Genomic DNA, 22,525 nt, shown 5'->3' with positions numbered 1-22,525 from the left:
GACAGTGTTTCATTTCCCTCTAATTGTAACGCTTTTCTGTAATCTGATACATGATTTGCACAATTCACAAAGCATTGTAGCTACAGTTGTATTTGCTAGTAAGAATTTTGAATAGGTTATTCTTATAGATAAGAATTTATCAGGGCTCTTAACGTAAAATATGTCTGAGTTAAAAAGGACACTGTATGACAGTCCTCTTATGTAGAAGACTTTTGTCTGATCTATCCTGAAGATCAAAAATTGACTCAGCCTTCCTTATGTGCAATCCTATGAGATGTATATTATATACTCCGGAGCTTCATCAAGGGCAAGCAAGCTGAAGTTTGGATGCCATTAAATAGGCATCTCTTTAGTTTGTATTAATGAGTTGGAGAGAGAAACTTACTATGTTCTGGTAGCTCAAGTAAATTAAGATTTATCTGGGTCACAGTAGAGAGGAACCTGCCTTCTAAATTCAAAGTAATTTAAAAAATTGCTTATAGTATCAGCATTCTGGCTTCTACATATGTTTGTAGTGACTGTTTTTATTAAATCGTTTCAGTCCAATTTACATGCATCCATACTCAGTGAAATACCAGATTTCCTGTTGGGTTTTAGCAAAAGTTTATTCCTTTAAAGCTTATATGGCTGACTCAATTTTTTTTATTCAATCAATTTTGGTTAGTTTTCTGTTCAATATTTTCGTGTCACTTGGCAGTAAATGTTTGTCTCTCTCCAGTATAATTCATTTTTAAGTAGGATAAAGTAGCTTAATCCCATTTCAGGCTCTGCATATTTTTTTGATTTAATAATGTCATGTCTTCATGAATGCTTTTTTTTTTTTTTTTTTAGAAGTGTTATTTCAGATTTAAGAATATGGAGTTATTTCTTACAGCGAGAGAATGTAATTTGATTCTCTGATTTTCTTTGAACTGAAATGTGGAATACCTGCTGATTCTACAGCACACAGTATTTATACTCTTGTGTTTACAAATGCAGTAGGCAGAAAATGGAATGATTGCTCCCAAATAGTCTTTGAAGATAGTCAATACCTGGAACAGGCCTTAAAATCTGTACAACTGTTTGGAAAAGTCCTGTAGAGATGGGTCAAGTTGATAACATCCTTTTGTGAGGAACTAGATGGGATTCTGGTTTGGTTCGGGCTTCTTTAGTTTTTTTGGAGCTTTTTTGGGATTTTGCTTGATTTGCTTTGGAATTCTCTCCTCTTTCTGGCCAGTAATGATGCTGGCATGGATTCACAGCCATGCAGCTCTGATAGCACTGGATTTCAGGCATGTGAGTCCTGCAGGCTTTCTCCACCAGACTGGTATGCCTGACCTGAGCTTCCCCAGTCTATTGCAGGTGGCAGCCCTTATGATTTGTGTACGCTGTAAAGCTGGGGGGAAGAAGTGCTTAGTCCTTTAGGCACCTCCTTCCAAAGCCAGTGTGAGGGCAGCGCCAGGCCAACCAGACTCCAATGATGAGATGCTGCGTCATTGATGCTCACTGCTGCAGCCTGTGCTGTGGCCTGTGAACCTCTTGCTTTCCAGCAACAGCGGTCTCCTGGCAGGCGATGGATTGCCGGTAATGACTGTGTGGCCAGGTGATATGTTTACTTTGTTTCCTGGATTAAGGTCACGGGGATGATACGGAGTGAACCTGGTGGTGGAGGGTGACATTTCCTGCTAGCCGTGAGGATGAGATCATCCCCCAAAGCTTACCTAGGTTAGAATTCAGAAATGTACAGTGCTGACTGTTTCTGTGCACAGGTACAGAATAACTAACATCTGTGTACCTCCGACTGTCGGTAGCGATCAGGTGATCTTGAAGTTAGTTTGCAGTTGCAGGTTACTCGTGGCTAATTGTTTCAGCTGGAATTGCAGTTAGAGAGGAGGGCAAGGTCATAAGGAGGGTACTTCCCCCTTCCTGTCTCCGTCATGGTCAATGGCTTTATATCTCTGAGGTTTCATGACTTGCAGTAGGTTAATTTACAGCCCAGGTATTCCTCTTCTGCCCCAGAACATCCTGATGTTTTATTGTTGACAAGAATTTTTCTTGCTCATTCTGCAAATTGTTGTGGACCAATGCAGCCAGCTGTAGGGCAGAATAGCCTGGTTGAGAACAGGGTACCTGGTTACATAGTAACTTCATTGTGATTTTACTTTTGCAGGCAGGAAGATTCACTGCTCTAGTTCAACAGGACAGGGTTATCTCTCTGACAGGCAGGATGCCAACCGTGTTCAGTTGCTCATGAATCACTGGAGAACCTTTGGCCACAGTAGTTGTTTAGCTTCTGCCTGAACACTTGCTAAACTGTAAAGAAGCATGCACTGGTTATCTGACATCTAGATCAAGATTGCAGTTTATTAATCTCAATTCTAGTACATGCTTTCTTCCCATGTTCGCTATCACGCAATATTAGTGAGAGCCATTGAGAATTCCTGGCCGACTCTTGAAACATCTGGTGGTAAAAGTTATCTGAGATACAGAATAAGTGAAATAATTATGCGAAATAAAATTTGGCTGTTATGGCTCCAGGCTCCCTAAATGGCTTATTTTGGTTTATGAGCTTTAGGTTTTTGCTCGCAATTGCTTAGTTATCTATCCTGCCTTCTGTGTTCAGAATAAAACCTTAAAGAATAAGTGCTGTAACTGAAAACAGAAACCGTGTTCTGTTCTTTGTTTAAAAATCTCTGAAGGTGTTATGCGTGAGGAACGGGGAAACTGCAGTGTAAAACACACTATTGCACAAGAGTTGCATGGATGGTGATTGCTTCTGGACATGTGCAAAACAGCTTCTGTTTTGGCTCTTCAGTGATGCAGGTTTTACACACAACAGCATACCTCCTCTTGCTTTGAGGTACAGTAGTAAACAATATGGTTCTAGCTAACTCCCTGAACAGATGCGTTACCAGAAAGGGTCCTTTTGTGAACAGGGCTAGGTTGCTGCTGGTACATACCTCCATGTCACCCTGCAGCCATTCTGTGTTGGTCATTGTTGCAGAATAGTGTGCTAAAACCTGATGTCTGTAGGTGCCATGGGACATTATGGTAGAGGGATGATGGCAGTATTAATATGTGAAGCCTGAAGAAAGGATCCTGTCTCTGGAGCACGGAGAGTAGAAGGAATGGAGCCTTAAGCTCCTTATAAATGGGGGGTGGCAATTTCCAGGAAGAGTGAAGAGGCAAGAGGGGGAGGTGTGCCACCTCCAGTTGGGGCACAAAGGCCAGAAAGATGTGCTTTCGAGTACTAATGGCGATGTGTGATTAGTAAATGAGCTGTGATTTTTGACTTGATGTAGAATTGGAATGCGTCGGGTCAGTGGAGGCTGTGCAGGCTGCACCGTAACTGCTTGTAGCTGGAATGGCTTTTGGATAATGCTGTTTAGATTGCCTTGCAAGTCAGGGCCCTGGTGTTGGACTTTGGAGTATCTTTACAGCCTGTCTAGTAGTAAAGTAGCTAAGAGCAGTTTTATGTCTGGGCTAAAAATAGAATTTTGTTTAGATAAGAATTTAATAACTTTGGCTTTTTTTGTTCCACATTGGAACAAAGACATTAAAAATATTATTTCTTAATCCAAGTAGGAATGTCTGGAAGGACTAAGGTAGGAAGCAGACATATCGGTCCTAGTAACTCCACTATGAATTCTCAGATGTTCAGAGTAAATTCTAGGCAGTGTTTCAGGCATAGGAGTTTGTCTAGCTTCAGACTCTGAGAGAAAGGCTCAATCCAGACTTACTATTTTTTTAAATCTACCAAATAAAATATTCATTGTGGAATTCTTCCAAATCCAATGTCTTTTGAAGTTCATTTTGTCAAGTAGTATTTAGCTTTTTTTATTGTATGTTTTTAATGACTGATTCCTGGAATGACGTTCGGAACACACGGAAGCTGGTGTCTGTCTAGAGGACAGCTAGGTTTAAGCCGGTGCTGCTGATGTCTCTGTGTGACTTCTGTGTCTCTGAAGAGGAGCATGGAATGAAACAGAATTGTTAGCTTTCGTATGTGACATCTTAAGATTAAGTTTCTGGATGCAGAAATATGTCTGTACCTAAAATAAAACCTACTGCTATATCTTGCAGTTACTTTTACTTCTCTATTCCTTGAAGCACAAATCCTTAATGGAAATAAATTTCTTACATGTCAGATACTTTACACTTCAAGGCCCTCGTTATTTCTACTTTATGGAGTTCCATCACTGTTACCAGCCTGCACGGTCACAGAGAGGAGTGCATTGGCATTTTGTCTTGCAAAAGATGCCTTTCTCAAGAATTTCACGTGGTACGCAAATTGCTTCAAAGGAGCCTTTTTGCAACTTGAGTGTTGCAGAAGCAGCTGAAAGCCAGGTCCTACATAACTGTTACATGTTTTCATATCTGGAAAATTAGGTTTGGGAACACATTTTTCCCTCTTTAAAGTGTATGCAAGGAAAAATGCAAGCATTTTGCCACTGAGAGGCTTCCCTAAATTGAAGGAAAGAATGACCTAGAATAGCTAGGTTTTAAATTTCTGTGCTCTGGTCTGCATCCCAGAGTGGACTCTTAACTGCTGTACAGGATGGCTGGGCAGTGGCTCTGTTCTGCGGAGGGTGCTAAGCTGCTCCTCTGATGCCTGGTTGAGAGGAACAAAGATGAACTTACGGGGACAGATGATGGAAGATTGCATAGTGCTTGAAAAGTCTCGGAACCCGTATGTTGCTTCTGGTGCTAGTATTTGATAATAGCCAGTGGAGTTCAAATCTCACACCTGTATACCAAGGAAAGAGCAAGTACATCTCTCTTCCCTCCACCACCAGTACTTTTTTGTCTGACCTACCCAGCCTTTCAGTGGCTAATGTGGGGCACAACTGCAAATTTAAAGCTCCTGCCAAAGGAGATTTCACTTATTTTTGTATCATCAGAGATGCGAACTTTGTGTTCCAGTATTCAGTTTGAGCGAGTAGCTTTACACTCGCTGTTTCATTCTAAAAATAAATAAGAAACGTACAAGCTTGAGAAACTAAGTGGAGATTCTTGCTTTTCTTGGGAATCTTGTGTTTTGAATCAGTTTTGTGTCAGTGTCACTAGCCATATTTCAGGACATGACAGTATATGGACAGGGAGTATATGGAGGAAATGTGGGGAAACTTCAGTGTCTTTATGAAGTGTGCAAGACTTAGTTGTTTAATCAACTGTTGCTTGCTCTTTGGGATGTTTACTTCTTTTTAAAGATCTTACCAGGAATGATGTAAAGCTGATGGAGGATGAGGATGGGTAACAGGCAGCCATCTCTAGGCTAGATAAATAGGCTATCAAGCTGAACAAGCTTGTACTAGGCCTACCCGGATAATGCCATGTATACGGCAAGAGAGTTGACTGAACAGCAGGAAGGAAAGAGGGGCTGGAGAAATTGAAAGCTACTGAAAGGCGAACCGAGCAACCAGGTATTGGCAGGGCAGGTAAATGGGAAATTTTAAAGACTGGAAGGCGGGGTAGGAGAGGGGGAGAAGGCAGATGTGTTTTTGCTTTGGAGAACCCAGTTTAATTGAAGTCAGAATACAAACATTTTTATGTGCTGCCTATCTTCTTTCAGGCATTGTTCAATTTTCTTTATTTTTCATTAGGTAGCCTGCCTGAAAACAAACACTAACCTGCTTATTCTGTATCTGCTTATGTGATGATGATCACTTCAGTTTTCTTAGGAAACTAGGCTGGGGGGAAAAAAAAAAAATCTTAGTTCAGTAGTTTGACCAGCAAGTTTAGGAGTGCAGCAGAGATTATGCATTGTCATTGAACCCACTAGTCTGCCTCAGAAAAAAGCGAAAGACGTCCTTCGGCAGCTAGGTTAGCTAACTCTTTCTTACATGGATGTTTTCTCCCAAGTTCTGGTGGTGTTTTAAGTCCTCTTTTCTTCCAGTGCTTTTCTGTTATTGCTTCTGGATTTTTGTTTGGTTGGTTGGTTTGTTTTGTTTTTCCCTATATAAATATCCAGTTAATCTTTAACTCTGGATAAGTTTGGGGGTTTCAGTGATAGTCCTTCTTCAGTTTCAAATTTGCCATTACTCTTCAGTGTTGTTGCATGTTTTCCTATTCTTGTTTTTCATACAGAAAGGAAAAAAAGACTTTCCATTATGTCTTCTAAGTATTGCTCATTATATTTAATATCTTTGTAATATTTTCTTTGTAAGTAATACTGTTATTTTCAAATTCCATGTAACGATTTTTCCTGTAATATTTTTTTTCTTCTATTTTAGCATCTGTAATGTATTTCTTAGCAGGCAGGGAAAATATCAGATATAATGCTGTATGGGAGTAAATTACTGATTTATGGTATTGATGTTACAATAACTTCTGCACAACACTTCGTTCTATTTTTATGAATATTAAACATTTTATGTGCATTTTGATATATCATCACATAACTGTCTACAATGTGCCTGTTTTCACTTCTAGACTTGATGAAGTTGATTTAGATTCCAATAATAAGGTTAGCTTCTTTTTCTTCTTCAGTCTGCCTTTTTAGTTTAAACTAATTTTCCATTACTTTACCAAGGACGCTACTTGTTTGAAATACCTGAAGGAGGTCATGAGCTTGCTCTTCTGCAGTCTTTCAGCCTATCCCTGCTTTTTGAAGTGCAGTTACACCTTGGTTAAGTATTGCATACCTTTTCACCTAGCAGCATTAAATGCTGTAACGGCTAACAGGTTCAGTATTAAGGTCACTGTAAATTCTGCAACACACAGTATTTGTGCCTCAGACTTATTTTCTTTGTTTAATTTTGTTCCAACAAAATAATAAGTACTACATGGCGTGCTATACCAAACAATACTAATGTGGTTATTTTTAAGTAAGTTTGTTGGCACTAAAACACGGAAGTAAAATTCAAACAAACATGACTGCAGCTGGAACGAAACCCACTTGTCTCTTTTATTGGAGGTGGTGTTTGGCAAGTATGTCTGGATCCCAGAAGTAGTTCTGTACTGTAATCAAGCCTGCATGTGGAAGGAAATAAAAGGGTCCGTTGGTAAATGTCGGGTGTCATTGTGTGGAGGCTTTCTCTTTGGTCCTTACCAGATTTTCTCTTCCCCCTTTCTGCCTCGTATGCCACATGTTCCCTTCCTGTTTCCAAATCGCTGAACTGGTATGATGCTTACCAATGAAGGATTCTGCTTCTGTAAAGATCATTTTAAATTCAGGTTTTGTCTGGCTGTTGTCATCTTGCTTATCCCTGTCTTTAAATGCTATGTAATGCTGTCCACCTGTTTAAAAGCTGTGTAGTTTCTACCACATTTTAGAATTCAAATGGCTTTTGTATTTAAATAGAAATTTCAGAGCAATAGTGCTTCTGTTGTGTTGGAGCTAGGAGCAGGAGACAAAAAGAAAGCTCTATTCTGAATATTCCCACACATCTTTTCCCTCAAATGCTACAGCTGTTTTATCCCTTCATAAATCTTTAATCAGAGGATTTCAATACTTAATTGCAAAAAAAATGTAACCTCACATCATTCCTTTGCTGTGAGCCAGTATTTTCCATATTATGTGGATAAGCTAGGCATTAAGGGACTAAGTGATTTTTGCAAAACGGCATGGTGAGCCATTGGCAGCCTCTAAGACTCCTGGTTTATAAGCCTGTAATCTGCTGACTTGACATTAACATCCTTTTCAGCTGGCAAATCAAATGGAAACACCCTAAATCCTGGTTGGGACTAAGAAGAATTATTCTGAGATGAGAATTACTGCATAAATGTGTTAATGCTGTGATTATCAGTGTCAAGGAGGCACCGAATAGAAAATGAGTAAATACACAGGATAGAAATGTAAGTGCTCTAGGGATATGCACACAAGGTGACTCATCGGGTCCGACCACAGCAGTGTAGCAGAATGACTTACGTGGCCCTCAACAGCTGTGGCAGCAGGGATGAAAGCTAACAGCACTTATCCTAACATCCCTGATGAGGCAGCAGGGAAAGGAGACTTGGACAGGCCTGGTAGAGTTTTCTCTTCCTCTCCCATGCGTGCAACTTTTTTTGCTGTTACCTGTGTGGTTTTTGAGAGCCGCGGGTTTTGGAATTAATGACGATCCATGCTAGACATGAGAGAGATTGTGTTTGTAAAAGCTGCTTTTTCAAGTCTGCTTGTAAAAATTGAGCTGATACCACAATATCATTTGTGCCTTTTCATTTTGAAATTTGAAATTTCAGTTTTGAAAATTGCCTTTTCAAGCTTTTTCTTTACAGCCAGGAGAGGTATAAAAATTTCTGTAAAATGATGTGCCCACAAGCTTGTTCGTTTTTTCCAGACATATCAGTAGGGCTAATGAAAAAAAATTACTTCTCTGGGCAAACTGTGCTCTCTTTGTATTATCCTGACATTTTCATAGGACTTCAGAAATCAGTGCCGTATCCAGTGACCTATGGTATCTGCATGTTATTCTGTGTGCAAGTGTACATTCCATTTACTGTGTAAAATGGCCTGTGATTCCCCAAGTTGTAGGTGTGGGAACAGGCAATTACTTGACTGAGCTCTATGTGTGACCATGTGCAGAGCTAATTAATAAGCATTCCCATTTTTTTGAGGACCGAGCCCTTATTCTGTAGCGTGTGATTGTTTTGGGTTTTTTTTCCCCTACTGTTTTATCTCTGTTTGACATGTTGTTACCATGTTTCACAAATAAACCACCCTTTTTTGCACCTTGACAAATATTTGTTAGGCAATGTTAAACATCACAGGGCTGTTAAAATGCTATAAAAACAGTTGACTTATATGAACAAGAAACTAAACATTTCACTGAGATCGGATTTAATTTTAAATTTAATATACGTTTGAGGTAGAAGAACGAGCTCCCATTCTTTTAAATCAGACTTTAAAAGGTACCTAGAATAGTGACAAAGTTTTGTACCAGTTTCCTAATGACTGAGCTGGTTATTGTGATAAACTTGTGATAAACCAAGTGAAACCGATTCAGTCTCTTTCCAAAACTTAGAGACAAAATAAAATGTCATGGGGTAGATGTATTAAATTCAACATTTTAATGTTTTCCAGTGCAACTAGCACAGAGAATGAAATTTCAAATCTATTTAATATTTTGCTGAAACTAAGCAAGTCTGTGTGTGAGGGCACTGTACGCCTTCTTTACGCTAATAGTAGTGTAGGTAGATAATCATTTAAGTCTGTTTGACATTAGTCTTGCCACTGGGCTATACTGTGGCTACTCACATGTCTTCCTGCTTTCCAGTTGTCTTTTCCTCTCCTGAAGAAGGCATGCCCAAATAAACTTTCACGTAACTTGCCATTGTACTGCATATCAAAAGAAATCTCGCTTTTCCTATTTCTTTGATTTAAGCTGTAGTAAAATACTACCGGAACGCATGCACATAATTTTATTTCTATATTCAATAGCTTAAATAATGTGGTTTAGGATTGCACCTCCTATCCTTCCCTCCTGCTTTCCCATAGCTGAGAGTGGAGCATGATAGGATTCTTTTTTAGCAGGGGAAACTCAATGATTTTTCATACTACTGTAGTGTGCAATGCAATCTGATGTTGCTTATAAAACAGCAGTATGCAATGTACATTTAACTGAAATTTTGAAAAGAAATTTTTGTCACTAATTTCAAGGTCATGGATCTCATGCATTTTCAAGGAAATTCTTGTCATGGGCTAAAATCGTGTTTCACCTGCAGTCTGGATCTTCATTAGCTGATAGGAGGGATTTGCGGCATTGGCAATAAGTTCTGCTGGTTGCTGGCTGCCTGCCAAAGCAGGGCTGCTGTTTAAGGCAGCAGGTCTCTCTGCCTCTCGCCAGCCTGAAAGGCACTGTGTTTTCAAGAAGAATGCGGTGCAGGATTTTATGTCGAGTCAAAACCGACGGGCTGTCCTTGCTTTACTGAAACAATTGCATGTTTATGATTTTGTAGTATGTGATGTCATGAGGGTGTTGGCTTTTAGGAATTTCACTACTGAGGAAGCAGTTTGAAATGCAGGCAGAATCTTCAAGACCTTCGAATATGCACTTGGTTTCTTTTTAGTTAGCTTTGAACCAATGTACGGATGGATACACGCATACGTTTATATTTTTATTTTTTTTTTTTGGTAAGGAATTAACATATGGAATATAGAAACGATTTAAGTGGATACAATACCTGAAGGCAATGTCGAGTCAGTCTGGATTTTCAAACTCTGTTCCTCTACCGGGATATCCATTCTACCAGGTGTCATGCAGGTATATCGTGTTTTAAGTTTTATCTTTCAATGCACTTGCATATAGAGCTGTAGCGTGATGCTTGTGTTAACAGATTTTTCTTTGTTCTCTGAAAAAACTTATGAAATCAGAGAATTAAGAAGCTGAAAAACCTAAATACAGTTTTAGAATGCTTTGTGCCTGACTTTGTAATTAGGTTTGCATTTATTTAAAGCAAATATTTTTTATTTCTAAACATGGTAAATATTTTGAGAGTTTTTCTAACTGGAAAAAAGAAGTTATAACCCTGGAGATTTTTTTAAGTGAGTTATGTATTCAGATATTTTAGTCATTTATTAGGAACCAGATATCTATGGTGTTGAGAAATGGAATTTATACAGATTTCTAGAAACATGAATAATTTTAAGTTTTTTTTCCATGCAGAATTGCATAAGATAAATAGACAAAAGTACTTATTGTTACTATGATTTTAAGATAATTCACAAAAACTGTGCACGTGTGAAAAGGTGATAAATGCTAGCGTTGTGATAAAGCTTAATCGTACAGGCTTCTTACTGTTTTATCTTTTTGACTCAACAATCCTGTTTTATTAAAAAACCTTCCTTCTGAGAGTGCTTTATAACAGTTTTCTAGCGAATGGGTTGGATTCTAACCATGAAATTACTGTTCCTGCTGTGGAAGACTGTAATATTGTATAATAATTAGAGGGAATGTGTTACAATACTTCTCTGGCTGAAAGATCTCAGGTTTCTGGCACACCTTAATAAAGGAATGTAATCTCTGTTTATTGTGTCTAAACCTGAAGTCCCTGCCTCTCATGCTGCAACAATAACAGAGGGAGAGGAAAATCGGGAGTTGGAACAGGAGTTTTGTGCTATTACTCATCTTTCTGTAACACATTTGAGGACCAGGATAAGAGAATAAGTTAATAATTAACATGTTCATATCCAGAGAATGACCCTGACAAATAATCTTCATAAACTGCAGCATACACAGTGGTATGGGTTAGTTTTGTAAGGCTGCAGTGATAGGCATTTGTGAATAGAAACAAAAGTGGTTCTGTGTATTGTTCATTTAACCACTTTTCTGTGTATTTTTTGAAATAAATTCCTGCACTTATTTGCATATTTATATCTCTGTAGCACTACCAGGCTGTCTGGTCAAAGGTACCAGTAGGGTTTTGTTGAAACCAGAGTTAGCCATTTAGAGGTCAACCACAGTGTTTGCTCATGGTTGTTGTCCTTTGGCCTAACTTTGGAGGATGCTGAAGTCTAGTAGCCTTTCTTCTTTTTTCTGGCCTTTTTTGTGATAATAGGCATGAATAAGCTGGAAGTTAAAGATGACAGAAGTTCAGTAAATGGTAGCTAATGTAAGAGCCTTCTCTTCCCAAAGGTGTATTAGATGCTTAGTCAAATGCACACCTTTTCACTCCTACGTCTTAAGATCAAAATGACCAGAGCCTGCCACCCAACTCCCTGGTTTCCACAGTGACCTTCTGGACAGAATGAAGGTCTTGTGAGCGAGTTCCAAGTCCTTGCCTTTCTGTTGTGGAAAGAGATAGATTGAAGTTCCTGAACATCTGAATCCCTGCTATTTAACTGCATTTTGTTTTTTAATTCTCCCCTCTCTGTTTCTTACATGTTTTTAAATAGTTATTCTGCATTTCAGTGAAGCCTGTGTTTAATAGTTTTCAGATAGGATAATTCTGTGATTTGCAACTGAGATCATTAAATCCTGTTTTATGTATGTAGAATTGGGTGGACTTATTTCCTTTCATTGCTAAGTTGTTCTGACTTTGCAACTCTGTTTTTGTTCCAGTACCTATAAAGAGAAATCCTTTACATTTTAGAGCTCATCCTCAGTGCAGAATTTTCCTTCAGAATAGTAACATACATCTGTTTCTGACTGGGGAGTAACATAGCTTACATAGACAGGACTGAATTAGGATTTTTATTCCTTTCTAGTTGTCATATTCTGGTGAATGAACATTTTCCAGTAAAATAAATAGGCAGTGAGACTCCTGTTTATCATAATTGGTTTGTGATCTCTATGGAGTGGGGAGGGTTAGTATACATTATGCTAAGTTTGTATGTTGGCAGAGACGTTAATCTAATATGGCTTGCATCTGGGATGGCATAAAAGTCTTGAACAGAGTTCTGGAAAAGCTCTGTCTTCAAGAAACTTTACCTTTTGTGTAGACAAGGTTAACTATCTAGAGGTCAGAATTATCTTTGGAATTGCATGGTGTTTGGAATGGATTGTGTTTTCTGTTACGCATAAGGATTAATAGTTTTGATATGATATTTTTGTGGAAATGCGGTCTGAAGTATTGGTGATAGCCTCTTCTGGAAGAGTGCAGAATCAGCATTGTGTTCATTTGTGGTTTTCTGAAGATTGCTTGGGACATTGTTTATACTTGATCTTGGAGACGACCAAGATACAGTCTCCAAAACTAGGTCACTCAGGGTGACACGGTCTCTTGGTTGGCTGTGAATTATGGAACGGCATAAATCAGGAGTTCATCTTGGGGACTGTGTTTTTGAGCCATATTGTAACTCATTTTTGGTATCCATGCACTGCTGAATTGGAGTTTCTTGGGTGCGTTTCCATATTTGGACAAAAATTGCAGATTAATAGAATTTATGTTGAGATTCATAATAAATTTCTTGTTATTTCTTTTATGGTACAACATAAGAGATCTGATCACAAGTAAACCTGCTATGTGCCATCTTACAGTGGCTAGAATGGAATTGGCCAGGTAGCTTGCGTTTTTTCACCTGCTTAATGTTGTAATGTTAGTTTTCTTTCATATATCATATAGTGTAGAAGGAAGTCTGTTCAAAAGATAGTCTTTGAAAATATGCTTATAGTGCTTTGATTTTCATAGGCTTAATCAGTAGAGATTAAGAGCAAAGTTTTCTCTGGCAGAGCTTGCAAAGACTGTGCTCATTCATGTCTTTTTTCCAGTTATCCTGGTATGGCAAGAGACCTTTTTTGTAAGAACGTTTGCTGTTTCTCATTGCTGTAGGCTGCTAGAGGGGAAGATGGTAGCCTTATGAGTTTTTCTTTGGCAAAGAGAAAAGGAAGAGATCTAGTGTCCTAGCCACATTTGACAAGAGAAGACAGAGCTTTCAGCTCCACTGGGATATTAGCAGATCGTAGCCATTTTAGAAAATGGTCACTGTTTTTATGTTTGCCTCAAAAATACACATTCAAAACCAATTTTGAGTAGCAGGAGTTACATCTCTCTTCTCACACAGAAATGTGAGATGATACAAAACCCAAGCCTGTCTCAGCTATGGAGCAATTACTAGTGTTTCTGTAATGTAGCTGGAGTTCTGCTGGTGGACTGTGATACTCTTCATAAGAAGATTCCTCTTTAGAAAGAATCTTCTTGTCTCCGACACAAATGCGTAGGGTTCAGGACATGGGTGTTCTGCATAGTTCAGAGATCTTATAATTTTCAGTAGTTACATTTGAAGTAGCAAAGCAGTTTTAAGGGTTTATCAGGGCTGCTGTAGCCCTCTGGCCTAACCAGTATCAGACCCTTCTGCAGCGCTTAGTAATACTGGAATTTCATCTTCTAGGGGAGTTGATGGAAACCATGTTCACAACAAAAGGCTGCTGTTCAGATCAAGACTTCCTTGGAATCACACATGCTATTACGCTTTTTTCTGTCTTCTAAAAAGAAAAGGGAAAAAGAAATAGGTATCCAGTGGGGGAGAGTAAAAACTTGTAATTTTGTGAATTCAAGACGAGTCAATTGCATCTGTGCAGTTGATTCCAAATGCAGGAATGCAGATCCCGTCCAGTCATAGCAATATCATAAATAAGCTATTATAATTGAAACGAAGCAACAAACGGACAGTGCATAGCTGTGGAAAGGGAAGAGATCCTGCAGCATTAAGCTGCTGCTTTTCCTTTGAGGAGGGAGCCACTTCAAATGTTGGTCTTTAATTAGCATCCATTTCTTAAATCTAAAAAAAAAATGCTGCTGTATTTTAGATAGAGGAATAGATCTTGATCACCTCCATGTTGTAGAGTGTTAGGAGAAAGCAAATACTTTTAAAGAAGCAAAACAATTACTGAGTTTTCTTTGTAGCATAATCTGACAAGTTTAGTTAAACTAAAATCTTTGAGAAATAATGACGTTAGGCAAACAGCAATCAAGAATAACAAAAAATACATTAAAATATTTGCTTGTTTGGTAGCGTTAATCAGACTCCTGGGTAGCTATTTAATGTTGATGTTCTGAATATTCAGCAACATGCATGTGTATGACAGGGATTTACAATTGAATTTTTCTTGGAATAACAAAATCTGTTGAGCAAAACTTCCTGTATTTTTTGTTCTTTGTTGGTTCAGAGCAGTTCCCGTTCCCCCGTAGGGAGAAGAGAAGGAGAAAGGGGAGGGGAGAGTTTTTGACAAAATTGACAAAATATATGCAAGAACATGGTGCGCTAAATTTGAGCTGGCTTTAGAAGCTGTTTCCCCATAGAATTTGATTTTTATATATGCCTACAATAAAATGGAGCTTTCATATTGGGAGAGGGAGATCAGTCTCTGCTTTTTAGATGGATAATTCCTTTTTCAGGACTTAGGAAGAACTAGTTAAGAAAGCTGGTGCTGCTGTCACTAGCTATTTCCTTTATGTCTAAAGAGGAATATATTAAATTCAGATTTAAGTAAGAGAGGGAATGATCAAAATCTGAAGACGACAGTTCAGTTTTACATATTTTATCCTCTGCAGTATTTAAAATGTAGGCAGGCTATTTTTATATTAAAGTGGTTTAAACATTATATAATTGCTTTACAGGCAAATGTAAAGATTGCTTTTAAGAAAAAAACCCCTTTTTTTTTCCAAGGGGCCTCATGATTAGAGTGTCAGCACTTATTTGGGCTTGACAGAACAAACAGCACATTAAAAAGCTTCACATAATAAAAAGTAACTCATTAAGCAAGATTGAACTTGAAAAAAGAGTTTTGCTTGCAGGGAATAAATCTTAAGTACAGGCTGCTCTCTGAGAAGACAAAATGATAGGAAAACTGTTAAAGACAAGGCAGGTTGCAAGATCGCCGTCTCTGAATTTTGTCCAGAAGATAGAAGCACAAAATCGTGAGTGAGAGATGTTGGTTAAGGTGTGGACTGGTGTTGTGGTTCCTGCGTGGCTTTCCTCAGTTGCTTCCTTGGAAAAACGGAGCTGGCTAAGAATGCTTTTCTTACAGAACGCCTCTAGTATGGGAAGTCTTTTCTCTCTGCCTTGTCTCCTACCTCTCCCTCCCCACCCCTTCTTCCTCACTCTGTTTTATTCACTTTTTTTTTTTTTTTTTTTTAAATCTCCCCTACTCTGTCATATCTGAACTGGAAATGAAGAGCCTCAGCTCTGTGCGAGTGGCCAGTAGATTGACACAGTCCCGCATGTGGCTCCCTTGTGAGCTACAGGACCAAGAGTGGAACTGCGAATGTCTTGATGCTGTCCCCGTGTTAAACTGAGCACTTGTGAAGCCGTTGGCAGTGATACGTTGCTAGTTTTGCCTGTGTTGAGTTATATCGGGTATTGCCTTCTCTAGGCATGTGTGTCACTTCTGGCACGTTACCTTCTGGCTCCTCAGGTCTCTTTCCACATTCCCAGCGTGGCTTGCTGCGAAGGGTGTAATCAGATGAATGCATGGCAGATTGCAACAATTCATTCTAAATCATTCTGTCAGGAAAGAGGAAACTCTGAGGAAAAATGTGAGCATTATGATAATGTTATCAACGAAGTGTCCTTAAAAGGAGACAAAAGTATAAACTGCATATGATGTGAAGCAATAGCTCTGATGTGGATTACTTACTGTTCTAATTACTTCTCGCTGAAACTTTGAATATTTCTTTTTGTTTATTTTGTGATATCTGGTATTTCAGGCTCTTATGCACAGAAATGTAATTGTAGTTCTTCTAATGACATTGATTTTTGGCCAGCAAAACCAGTTACAACAAGTTCTGTGTTACTTTTTTTCTTAACAGGTATTTTCTTACATATTCTTCATTATAAAAAAAGGAAAATGCCTAGCGTAACTAGAGATTCAGATGTAAAATCCTTTGTATTTTTGTTATTCTGAGGATTTCAGCATGGAAGGGCAGTTTGTTTCTTTATTTTTGGAACGTTGTGCATTATTTCGGTTGGTTTAGAGGAATGTGTTCTGAAACAAAATTGCTCTGTTGGTATAAATATGCACTAACTTGGTTTCCTGAATGATGACGGCTGTTCAGAATTCCGTTCAGTTCTTCTCTTCTTTCCATTCACCATTTCTACCTCAGCGGCTGACTAATCTACTTATGGAATTAAGTTAATGAATTATCATAGTTCTTAGTTCAGTAGTGTGCTTCCCACAATTTACACTGTGACCTGAAGCTGCCTGGGTGCCTCTTGGATCTTTTTAAAATCCTTACAGGGCTGTGTCTGGAAGTTTTCTGAGATTTACTTGGTGTGTTTGGGGGTCTGGGTTATGCAGCAAAATGTACGTCAAAGAACCAGAACCATCCTACAACGCTGAGAGTTTACGCTCTTAATACATTGGTTTTGAAATTAAGTATGGAAACTTACTTTGTGTCTTAGAAATTGAGCTGAGAGAGAAATATTGCTCTTTCTAGTATACATAAAGGAAACATTGACTTGTAATAAATCCTGCAGTTTAAAGGATGGTCCTAGAAATGGTCCTGGTTTGCGCAGCATTTAGTTGATAATTTGAGAAATGTGAACTAGGAATTTGTTACAATTTTGTTTGGAGAAAAAAAGTTGAAGCACTGGCAGAAAATTTGTAAGGCATAAATTTGCAAGTTTCTTCTTTATGCAAATTCAAAACTTATTAAATCAGAAATGAGGGCATTGCAGAAGCTTAAAAGTTATTCTTAAAACATTTAACTATAGGAAAATTATAACCAATACCGTGATTTGTGTTTAAATTTGAATGTGTCAGCTAATAATTGAATTATAACAAATTGTTAAACATAGATAGTATCTATGCAAATAAGATGTAGATTACATTTAGTCTCACTTTTTATGCTGTTATTTTGGCAACTGTATGATTTATGACATTGTTAATCCAGTTGTATGAGTCCTGCCATTCAGTTGAAGGACATCTTCCTGCAGAAAATGAGCATAAATTTGAGCACTTAATAAATGGATACTTATATATTCCATTTTTAGATTTTTTGCAAAAAATAGACTACTACTTTCTCACATGCTGAGGAGAGTCATCTTAAATTAAAGACACTTATTTGAAACAGATGGTAAGTCCTGTTGATGTGTAAATGCCTCTGTACACTGCTGAGATGACTGCAATGCAGATAATGTTGATGGTGCTAGCCTTTTCAAAATTTACATCAGGTTTTCAGCTCCTGCAAGAGGTTTGTTTACTTATAACTTTAGGTAAGGACTGATCATCTGCTGAAGACAAACAGCTACAGTGGAGAAGACTGTAATGGCTAAGACTATGACCTCACGCGGGGAGGGCTCCAGGGCACTACGTAACCGCGCTGTTTCCCTGGCACCTCTGTCTCAGATATGACATGCCCCAGCTGAAAAATCGGATGGCACAGGGCACCTTCTCAGAAATTAAGACCTGTGTCATTTTCAGACATCGTTGCGTGCTAGTCTCTTTCCTTGGAAACTCTTAGGTGTTGTACTATTAAGTTTTGCTTGCTGTGACATTAGTGGTGTCAGTTCTGTCTTCCCGGTGGCTACTGCCTTCTCCTGAAGTGGGACAGCATCTCTGCTGTTTTCTTTTACTCTCCAAATTCCAACTGTGCCTGCACTTTGCTCCCCTTTTCCCTGAAATGTTGAAGACCTGCCCTTTTTCCCTTAGGATTTACGGAGCCTCCTGTTAGAGGCCTTGTTTCTCTGCAGGGCTCTTCACAGAGCTCTGTAGCACTTATCCTCCTCTTCCCATGTAAGTAATCCACATTTTACCTACTGCTTTAACTACATCATCCGTTTAAAAAATCCGTTTCTTGGCTCTCCTGTTAAACTGCATCAAGTTCAAGCTTGTCTTTCTTGCTTTAAGATGTGTCATTAGCTCTGTCCCCACTCTGGTTTCTTACCAAGTTACTCCCTCTGTTTAAGTCTATTCAAATGTGACTGTAGTAAAAATTATCTGTTTTACGCTTGTCTGCTGTTGACTAGGTAAGATTTCTAGATTTGAAATATGTCCTGGTTTACAGAATTTGTAACTCGTGGTGTGGAAGCGTAATTATTCACTTATTACTGTTCTGAAAACTAAATTGTCTTGTCTTTCTCAGCCTATTTTGGCTTTTACTGATTTCCCTTCCCTCCTCCTCTCCCCTTTCGGGTAAAAGCTAGAGTGTTTCCCTTCATTTTCCTACAGCCATTCTGTCTTTTCCATTGCTCTAAAAGTTGCCTGAAGGGAAGTAAAAGACAAACTTGGAGCATTACCCATAATTGTGGAGTCTTTTAATTGTGCCTTTGTCTTCTCTTGGCGTGATGTGAGGTAAGGTGTGTTCCAGGTGATGTCAGAGATCCAGAAACATTGTTCACAAGAGTTTCTCTGTTGTTCACACAAATGAAAAACCAGCATGTGTATATCAATTAGAGAAATGTATGTATATTGTCTTGCAGGTCAACGGGATTTTAATTAGAATAATTTTCAAGTGTGTCCACAAGATACTTCTGTTGTTTTAACTCCAGCTTTTGCGAGCTGTTCTGTAGTGTCTGAAGAAGAGTAGCAAGTGTTGATGCAGCTTTTGGATGGGGAAAGATGCAATCAAGTTTTTGTTCCAATTTTGGCTATTCATGCAGAAACCTTACAGGCAGGTTTATTTTCTCTCTGCACTGTGTTACCATAGATGGATAAAATGCAGAATATTTAGTATGTGGCCTGTGTCAGCTTGTGATACTAAAATCTCAGTTCACAATTCAGAATTGTTCAAATTGAGGAAAAGCAGCACTGATCTATTAATGCCTACTAAGAGTCTTTTGTGTTCCTTCACTGGCAGAATGTTTTTCTTTTATGGATTTATTGCTGCTGTCTACCAGGCCTGCCTTATTTCCTTGTGCTGTAAACATTAGGCAAATCTGCAGTGGATTTGCTAACGTAAACTTTTCTATTGCTGTGCACCACGGGCCTTGATTTCGCTCCATTGTGCTTTCTCTCTATATTCTTTTCTGCCCACTCTCACCCTGCTGGGTCATGATTTGCTGTATTTCAGATGCTAAAAGCTCCTAAAGATAAGGCCCTTATTTTTAAGCACAAGCTGTTCTGAAAACCTCAGTTGCTCAAATGTCATAATTTTACATGTTTTAAAACCTAAATTTTCCTAACTACTAAGCTATTGAATGTTTGTACTTAGTAAGTTTGCAGAGTCTACTTTACTGCAGTGATTTGAAAGAAACTTCCTGTGTAGTTTACTAATATTAATGTATATTAAAATATTCTTCTAAAATATTCTTTCCTCTTTCTAGATGCAGCTTAAACGTGGGTAGAGTATAGTTTATCAAAGTTCACAAGCATACTCCCCTAATCTCTGTCTTCTGTATTATGACTGTGAATTTTTAGAAGTTGGAAGCATTACAGATAATGTAGTAAGTTGCAGCATTTATTCTTTTCTATTTCAGTACTGGACAGGTCAGGAACTGCAGTAGGTGTTTGGGCTTAGGTTCTTTGCCGCAGCCCTGTTGTCTAGTTGGCTCTGTTAAGTAGTAGTGTCCCAATACATGAATCCATTCTCTGCTCTGTTATTTTTAAGCTATTGCCTCTTCATGGGTTGTTTTTCCAGTTGTGAATATCCTCGTGGTGTTGTTTTTTCCTGACAATTTATTCAGCTTCTCATTGCATCGCATATAGCATATTAAGCCCAGCTTGAATACTAGCCAGTACTTTTTTGATGGAGTGATCATTGTTAATCTGCTGATCATTAAGTGCACTGATTTGGAAGTGGAGATCTGTAAGTGTTAGGACATGCATCTCAGATCTAAACCATAAATGTTTATATACTTCATAGAAATCTGGTGAAATACTGGCAACCTTCACTGGAGCCCAGCTGGAGGCACCATGTATTGTGCAAGCTTTTGTGGTTCAAGTTTAGAAATGTAACTCAGATGGTTGAATTATTTTTTTCAAAGAAAGATTCCCTTTCTGGGCAGTGGAAATAAAAACTGCTTTAGAGCAAATTCATAAATTCACATGGCATGAATTGTCCCATAGGAATCTGCAGAAACTAGTTTGAATGTAAGGGTTGCTTTTACTGGGTCATTATACTACTGTTAGCCTTATGATACGTGACAATATGTATCTTTAAAACTTGGAAGTCAGAGCTATGCAAACAACCATGGGTGCTCAGTACTAAGGCCATCCTTTTGAGCTTAAAACATCATCATTTGTTTCCAACTGGCACCTGCTCCTTCCTTTCAGCTGTTGATTTATTCTGGATTCAAAGTTGTCATGATAGGGCTCAGGTCATGATGCATTCATTTGCGCATACTGCTGTGTTCTTGCATGGAGAATTCTCACCCACCCAGAACCTGAGGCAGTTTTCTTTGGTAAAAAAGAAAGGGCAGAAAGTGGAAGTAGGAGGTGCCTCTGGGACAGAGGTGACTTTGCAATCTTCATATCAGACAACTGTAAAGCTGCTGCATGGACTTCAATTAATATTTTCACCCCCCCCAATTCTGTTACTTTGGTCAGATGTGATTGGTAATTTGGTCTTTGCCTATGCAGGCATCCTCTTGCACTCTTCTGGAAAGATGCTGCCAAAGTAGTGACAGCAGAAGCAGGAACACAAATGGTGTTTGAAGAAGAACTGAAGGTTGTTTCCCTGCCTTTTATTTTGCAAAGTACCCATGCCCTGCAACTATGTTTTAAAGAATGTGTAGCCAGTTTAACTGCCTATTTGATCACTGAGTTTTGGTGCTAGTGCATGAAATTACATGGGAATCTAATCTGACAGTAAATGTGTGTGCGGTCACTGGGTAATCCCTAGGAACTCTCTTACTGAGAGTATCTTCACATTAATTCCTTGAGGATTTCTTTTGTTGTTTGATTAGTGAAAAGCAAAAGATTTTTAACTATGGTTTATTGTGAATGTAGAGCCAAAAGGACTTTTACATGAGAAGCAACAGATAGTATGTCTGAACACACTTTTGAGGCAAATAATTTTGTGGTGTAAACAAGCGAAGAACTCTTTCTCTAAATATTAGAAGTACTAAGTGTACAACACAACTTAAAATGTACTGTTTTTCTATTTGCTACTTTGAAAGAGGTGGTTATAATTTTAACTTGGAACTTGCTTTCCCGAAAATTATAACACACGCTGAAGTTTTGCACCCTTTGAAACCTAGTATTTATATTTTGCTCCTAATATGCTACTTGCCTTGTATAACATGTATCCTGATTGTGGATTTGGAAGTTCTTTACATGTAAGATCTTTCAGGAAAATCACATAATGATCGAAATAATTTCAGTAGCCCTTGGGCTAGAAGTAGATAGTCTGATTGATATGATTAATATTACTGGTATCTGGAAGCTATTGTTTCTGAGTCACTGCTCCTTTCTACTAGGAAAACTAGTGTTCTGATACAACAGAAGTTAAATGCTTTTGTGCATAGTACAAATTGCAGCATTTATAGGATTTGATGAATTGCCAAATATGAGGGCTTTATAATTCAACAAGTAAAATTGGAATTACTTGCTGGCTCTTTGTTGTTGTTGTTTAATATTATGAGTGCATGTAGATAGTTGATACTGGTTTCCATCACTTTATAATTTTATCAATAAACTTTAAAATATAAAGAATCCAACATAGAAGTGTTGTACAGCACCAGTGTAATTAGATACTGCTAGTAGATGAGATCTGTTTCCCAGAACAGAGGTGCTGTAATGGAATCATTCTTCTTATCCCTTTTATGTAGACAGCATATGATTAAGGTGCAAGTCAAAGTGCTAAAGATAGCCAGCAAAATGTTTAGAATGATTTAAGCTAATAATTAGGTAGTTGGCAGGATGAAAGTTTATTCCTTTATTTTAGATGTGACTTTCAGGAATGCTTCATTTTCAGTTAATTAAAGGTATAGTAAATCTCCGTGGAGCTAAGATCACTTCTTTCTCACCTGACTTGTAATACTGGTTAAGCTTTAAATAAAGTAGGAACAAATTTTAGTACCAAAAGAAAAATACAGCTATGAGATAAAAGCGTGCGCGTGTGTGTATAAATCTTGTTATTTTTTTTATTACCATTTTGATGGTTCTATCTAAAGATATAACTCTAAAACGGCTATCACAATGTGGATTGTTCATCTTGAATTCTGATCTTTTTTTTCTTTTGCTGCACTAGAATATCTTATCCATTGTTGGCGTGAAATCCACTGCAG

General features: G+C 38.2%; 1 protein-coding gene across 8 annotated transcripts in view; it reads left to right on the top strand.

Annotated features, from left to right (window-relative positions):
- PLEKHA7 (pleckstrin homology domain containing A7) overlaps positions 1-22,525 on the top strand; it is a 168,222-nt gene that overhangs the window by 46,607 nt on the left and 99,090 nt on the right. Inside the window, exon 3 of one of the 8 annotated variants that reach the window (XM_087745644.1) lies at positions 10,057-10,181. The exons of the other annotated variants lie outside the window; for them this stretch is intronic. Coding sequence (XP_087601770.1) covers positions 10,111-10,181 — 71 coding nt within the window. The 5' untranslated portion in view covers positions 10,057-10,110. The remainder of the gene's footprint in view (positions 1-10,056; positions 10,182-22,525) is intronic. 8 annotated transcript variants of the gene reach the window in all.

Source organism: Nipponia nippon, unplaced genomic scaffold (genome assembly GCF_047370975.1).
Source record: "Nipponia nippon isolate SJK-2023a ecotype South Korea unplaced genomic scaffold, ASM4737097v1 scaffold_10, whole genome shotgun sequence".
Taxonomy (NCBI): domain Eukaryota; kingdom Metazoa; phylum Chordata; class Aves; order Pelecaniformes; family Threskiornithidae; genus Nipponia; species Nipponia nippon.
The sequence above is the reverse complement of the archived record's forward strand: the minus strand, read 5'-3'. Positions and strand labels throughout refer to the sequence as shown.